The sequence below is a fragment of the Otolemur garnettii genome, unplaced genomic scaffold, assembly GCF_000181295.1.
Source record: "Otolemur garnettii isolate 467f Iridium unplaced genomic scaffold, OtoGar3 scaffold00189, whole genome shotgun sequence".
Taxonomy (NCBI): domain Eukaryota; kingdom Metazoa; phylum Chordata; class Mammalia; order Primates; family Galagidae; genus Otolemur; species Otolemur garnettii.
The window spans coordinates 1,127,517-1,133,983 of record NW_003852584.1 but is presented as its reverse complement, the minus strand read 5'-3'; the positions used below and the strand labels follow the sequence as shown (position 1 = coordinate 1,133,983).

At 43.3% G+C, this 6,467-nt stretch overlaps 1 protein-coding gene across 1 annotated transcript in view; it reads left to right on the top strand.

Moving 5' to 3' along the window:
- The first annotated feature begins 1,319 nt into the window (after positions 1-1,319).
- LOC100951309 (sorting nexin-29) overlaps positions 1,320-6,467 on the top strand; it is a 283,767-nt gene continuing 278,619 nt past the window's right edge. The window contains exons 1-2 of the mRNA XM_012812092.2: positions 1,320-1,329; positions 1,596-1,702. Coding sequence (XP_012667546.2) covers positions 1,320-1,329; positions 1,596-1,702 — 117 coding nt within the window. The remainder of the gene's footprint in view (positions 1,330-1,595; positions 1,703-6,467) is intronic.

Below are 6,467 nucleotides of genomic sequence, written 5' to 3'. Positions count from 1 at the left end.
GGGGAGATGCAGCCTTTGGTGTAAAACAGAGGTGTATTCTAGAGAACAAAGGAAGAGTCAGATTTAAAAGCAAAAGTTCCCCCTCAGGTTCTCAATCAGGTCCATTTATGCAAATGAAAGAGTCATGGTTGCTTAGTTCTGATTGGTTGAGACAGCTGAGCCCTGATTGGCTGAGGCAGGTGAGCTCTATGGTTGCTTAGAGTGAGCTCTGAAAGTCTTATGAGTAAGAAAATCTCAAAGTTAAACAAAAGTATGGTTTTCAGGGAACTTAGAGTATGCATGTGATCTCTAGCCTGGATGCTTGGCTCATTTTAAATTTAGGACCAGTTAGCCACCTAGGATCCATCACTTAATTGAAAAGCATTTTAAATTAGCATTTTTTATGGGATTTTGAGATGATGTGAATTAAACTTGTTCAAGTCTATCACTGTTCACTGAAAGTCTTTACAATCTTTTTTTTTTTTTTTTAAATAATGATTCCAGGCTATAGATTTAGTAGGTCACCTCTTGCAGTAGAGGCTGGGATGGCAGTGGTCACTGGATGGAAACAGATTGGGGTCTCATTCAGCATGTTTCCAGCTGTCACTCAGGGCCTCTTTGCCTTGGCAGGCTCTGAGCAGCTGCAGCCTGATGAGGCTTGGTCCCTGGGCTCAAGCTGAGCTCAGGTCATTTTAGCCTCTCTCACTTTGACTTTCTCCCTGTCCCTGGGGGCTAGCCTGAGACCTTGTTTTGCCTCATTGCTACCTTCTTATGATTAATAGGGGCTTCGAGGGTGGTTATCTCCCAGACCACATAGGAAACTGTATAGTTGATGGTTGTTTTGAGACTTGAGGCAAACCCATATTCTTCAAACATGCCACTGGATCTTTTCCTTACCCACAATGTAGGAGTTCTTTCCTGCTCTTGTTTTTGTTTACCTTGGAACTATCTGGCTCATTGCCTATTCTTCTTCTATTTGCTGTTCTCCACGAAGTAGGCATATATGGACAGAATAGTAGAAAGAGCTCCGGGTCTGTTTGTACTCATTTTTGCTCTGACCTGGGAGCCAGTCTCTTTTTAACGTATCTTTGCATTGACATTATGCATTGGTTTTAGAGTTTTTCCAAAGGCTGCCTTCTTGTCATCCTAAGCATGATTTATAAATGCCAGTTCTTGGTTCTACTTGTAATCGGACCCCCATTACTACTCCACATCTGGCCGTGGACAGGTACTACCTCGCTGGATAACCTTTTTGTTGGAGAAGAAGAAATTAGACGAGTATAAAAGATGGAAGTGTAGGTTCTTACGTCTTGCCAAAGCATTGTCCCTGTTCTCCTGAAATGGAAAGTGGTGACAAGATTATCTCCCAGACTCCTGTGCGTGTATCTGAGGACAGCCATGGAATTTAAAAAATATAGCTTATCATTCATTTTTGTTGTACTTATGTGAAAATGTTGCAGGGTTGAAATAATTAGTCCTTGTAGGTTTTTTTTTTTCTCCTAAAGAGCTTTTTCTCTTGGAGAAGCCATTTGGGTAAGAAGAAAATTATTTTTTGCTGGGAAGATAATATTTGATTCCTGTTAAAATATTTATAGAGTGTCTTTCTTTTTCTAAAGTTGTGCCAAATCTTTGGAATGTTGATGGAGAAGTTACAGTAACTGAACAGAAGCCAGGAGAAGTTGCTGAAGAACTGGCCAGCTCCTATGAAAGAAAGCTCATTGAGGTAAGGCCACAGGAGTCTGTCTTGTTCCTGGTGGTGGCTGCTTTGGGGACTTTCCAGGAAAAGGCCTAGCCTGTTAAAAAGAGATGTTAGCAAAACTACCAAACACCTCCCACAAAACAAAATAAGACCAGTGTACTTCGTGGAAAAAAGTAAGAGCTGATTCTTTAAAAAATATCACTTAATTAGAAACTTTTGGCAATTGTGGTACAGAATTAACAGAGAACACATAAGTATATAACATTAAAAATAAGAAAACAAAGGTAGCCTCAAATATGGAGGAAAGAAACAGGAGAGAATATCACATACAACTTTGTTAAATGTGGATGAAGTAGGCTATTTTCTAGAATAACATTCGTTATAGAACTAATTGAAGATGATCCAGAGGCCAAGACAGTCTGAAGAGACCAAAAGCAGCCTTCCCCCAAAACACAACCCCACCCCAAACAACAACAGAAACACCACTGTAGAAGACAGTTGCAAAAGTAATTAATTAAAGAAGCTTCCTGGCTCAGCACCCTTAGCACAGTGGTTACGGCGCCAGCTGCATGCACCAAGGCTAGCATGTTTGAACCCAGCCCAGGCCAGCTAAACAGCAATGACATCTACAACAACAACACAAATAGCCAGGCATTGTGGAGGGTGCCTGTAGTCCCAGCTACTTGGGAGGCTGAGACAATAGAATTGCTTGAGCCCAAGAGTTTGAGGTTACTCTGACGCCACAGCACTCTACCGAGAGCGACATAGTGAGACTCTGCCTCAAGAAAAAAAAAAATGAACTGCTTCCTGTAGGTAACAAGCCTACATGGCTTTATGGCGATTTCCAGAAAACACTTCAAGGTATTACAACAAGCCCTTTGCTGTTTATATGTCCTTAAAGCATTTATATGTATGTAAAAAAAAAAAGTGTGTGTGTGTGTGTATGTATATATATATAATATCTCTCTTGGTTCAGTGTGCATTACCCTGATATAAAAAATTTGATAAAGATAGCATAAATAAGAAAATTAGTTTAATCCCATTTGTGTGTAAATATATAAAAATTATAGAAAGAGATTACCCAATAAATTCACATATTAAAAGAACAATGCACAAAAAAAGTAGGGTTTGGTTAGGATTGCAAAGTTTAATGTTAAGAAATTCCATGTTAAATCGTCTCATTCGTAGTTAAAGGAGAAAAACCAGATAATTAATCTTGTTAGGTACTAAAAAGTCATTTTATAGTGTTTATTATTGATATTAGATAAAAATATTCTTGATAGATGAGGAATAAGGTACTTCCTTAATATAACAAAGAGTTTATTCAGAAACCATTAATTATCACCATATTCAGTGGTAAAGTTGAGGGGTTTTTTGATTAGCTGTGTGTTTATGTTGTGGTGGTCTCTTGGAGGGTAGGTGGTATTACAAGTCCCGTCTGTATATATACACACACACACATCAGTATACCAACATGTTTCTAGTGCTTTCTAAATTGTCCATAGTAAGTTTTATTTTTATAATCAGAAAAATACCCACTCATTATGGTGACGTGCCTGAGCTGGGGGTAGGCGTCAGAGTCCCAGGATCTTGGAAGAGGACCGTGGAACCCTGTTCCTGGTTCAGGTTGCCCGTTCTTATGGTCTGTTTTATCTGGTTCCTAAACTAACTCTAAATAAGGGAGGTGACTTTAGAAGAAACTTGTATTCTAACTCAAGTGAGGTTAAGGGAAAGCAAGCTGGGGTCTTAAGAAAACAGGCTGCTGCAGACGTGTAAGAAACCAGGCTGGGAAGGCCTGGGGCAGCTATTTCCTCCTGTGCGGCTACCCCCACTACTGTGTTTTTCCTCGTAGACTCATTGATGGGTTATGAGATTCAGAACTGGCTGGTGGCAGTGTCAGGGTGCTAGACATCAGTCTGTGCCCGGAAAGTCACCAGAGAGGAGAACAGTGCTCTAGTCTGGGGGGTGATAACCTGCACATTTGTTTCCTCAAATGGACTAGTCCCTGGACGGCAAGACTGTGTCTTTTCCTTCTCTGTATACTCAGTGGCCGTTTATTAGTAAATGGTAAATAACCCTTGAATGCAAATATTTTTAAGGTTTTCCTATGACAGGGATGTCTGGGGGTTTTGAATGAATGGTCTTGATGAACTAGGAAGAGTGAAAGGATTATCAGAGGTGAAGTGTTCTGGTCATCTGTGACAACTGGGGTGCAGCTGCAAGGACTCTGTCTGACCAGTGTAGGCTGGTGAAAGCACCCACTCCCTGGAGTTTGTTTAGCACACTGAGTGCTGGACCAGGGGTGGGGCTCTCATGTGGGTTCCTCCAGCTGCAGGGCCAACAGGCAGGGCTTGAGCAGGCAGGCTGGCAGCTGGGGCTTGTGAGCTGAGCTCTACTGATTTCCTCATGGGCTGGATGGTTGGATGGCTCAGACCACATTTAGTGTTCAATGGCCACTTAACATGCTGCTTAGGGAATAGCAAGGTCCTGCACGGGGAAAGAGTTAGCAGGAGCAGAAAGGAGACCTGTGGGTCTGAGACAGTAGATGGGAGAGAGGAGGCACCATGGCTGGAGGGGAAGGCAGCAGCATCTCAAAGGCCACGTCACCACTGTGGCTGTTTCATCATCACTCTGTGTTGAATTCATGTCATGTGTCACCACTGTGGCTGTCGCGTCATCACTCTGTGTTGACTTCACCACTGTGGCTGTCGCGTCATCACTCTGTGTTGACTTCACATCATGTGTCACCACTGTGGCTGTCTCATCATCACTCTGTGTTGACATCAGCTGTGATATGTTGAGAACATCATGTCATATGGGGAGTTGTCTTTTTTTTTTTTTCTTTGAGACAGAGTCTCACTCTGATGCCCCAGGCTAGAGTGCCGAGGCATCAGCCTAGCTCACAGCAGCCTCACTTCTGGACTCAAATGATCCTCTTGCCTCAGCCTCCCAAGTAACTAGGACTATAGGTGCCTGCCACAACACCCAGCTAGTTTTTCTATATTTAGAAGAGATGAGGGTCTTGCCCTTGCTCAGGATGTTCTTGAACTCCTGAGCTCAAGTGATACTCCCCCATTGGCCTCCCTGAGTGCTGGGATTATAGGCGTGAGCCACCTCGCCTGGCCTGCTCATTCTCTGAGAGTTAGGGCCGGATGCCAGATGAGAGGAGCTAAAGGTCCAGGCGTGCAGATTCCTCTTGCCAGCCTCCAGCTTCTTCCTCTTCCTCCTTGTTGCCTTTACACCCGGCGTCAGCAGAATTGCCGGCTCTAGTCAGCAAGCTGAGAGACTTGTGAGCTTGAAGCAGAGATGCCTCAAATGGCATTTACTACCCCAGACTGATTTTTTTCATTCTTTTTTGGTTCCAAAGTGAGGTCTGTCAGTGAATCTTTCATGTGTATATAGCATTAGCATTTTATTACACCAGCACTTTGCCTGAACCTTTTGTGTTCACGTTAATCGAGCTCTTTACAACATTCCTTACGATGCTCCTCTGTCATTCTATTAATGGGTTGATTTTTACAGAGAGAGCTGTAAACACGAGTCAGAGTGGAGTAGTGAAATAATGTGGGGGAAAGCTGATGCAATTCCTTCCATACTGAACAGTGGCTGTTACGTGAATCCAGTTGTTCAATGTAATGCATGAAGGATGATGAACATGAGTCGGGAAGCCCAGGTTAGGGGTGAATTGTATAAGGTACTGCAGCTAAGTCCTAGAGATACCTCAGAGCATCCTGGTGGAAAGGATTAGATATCTCCTAAGAGGAAGTCCTAGAGGAGGCAGACTCAACTTTAGGGGGAGTGTTGCTTGGAGAACCTGCAGAAAACACTGAGTAACAGATGGTGCCCACTTGCTTAGCACACATCCATTGAGCTCCTTCCCATTGTCCAGCTTAAGCTTCTTTCTCCCTCCTCCAGTGTGGCTTCCTCTACCCTGGGAGTGGTGGCATGGATGGCTCCAAGAGGTGAGCTAAGAAAGCTGGGAAGCTGACACAGACGTCCCTCAAGTGGCATTCGCTTCCTTAGATTGAGTTTTCCTTCTCTCTTGACTGTGAAGTGACTTTGGTGGCCGAGTCACTGATGTTTCATCTGTGAATAGCATTGGCTCTTCATTACCCCTAAACTGGGCCTAGCTTACCAGGGTGAGTGCAGTGCAGCGCCTTTTCTGCTTGTTGGGAGGCACTGAATGTGCAGAGGCAGTTCTACCTGCAGGCCTGCAGCTGTGACTTTTATGGTGGTTTTGCAGAGCTTTGCACCCAACTCTGGCTTTTTTAGATGGTTCTTCTCTCTTTCTTTGGGACTGTTAGCAATGATGCTCAGAATTTCTTTTGTAAACTTCCTCATCCTTCTCGAAAGTCTAAGACATCAGGAGAGAGTCCCGTCCTCACGCCAAGGGTGTTTTCCTCCTTCATGTTTACATGGATGGAGCTGGAGAATATTCTTCTTAGCAAAGTATCTCAAGAATGGAAGAAAAAGTATCCAATGTACTCAGCCCTACAAAGTAATTTATAGCTTTCATAGGAAAGCTATAACCCAATTTTAGCCCAGGAATATGGGGAGAGGGGAGAGGGAGGGGAGGAGAGGGTGGAGGGTGGTGGAGGGAGGGTGATTGGTGGGATCATACCTATGGTTCATCCTATAAGGGTACATGTGAATCTCTCTAAATGTAGACTATAAATGTCTTAACACAATAACTAAGAAAAAGACATGAAGGCTATGTTAACCAGTTGGATGAAGTAGTTCAAATTATATATAGTATCCCATGATAGTATTACTGTACACAGCTATGATT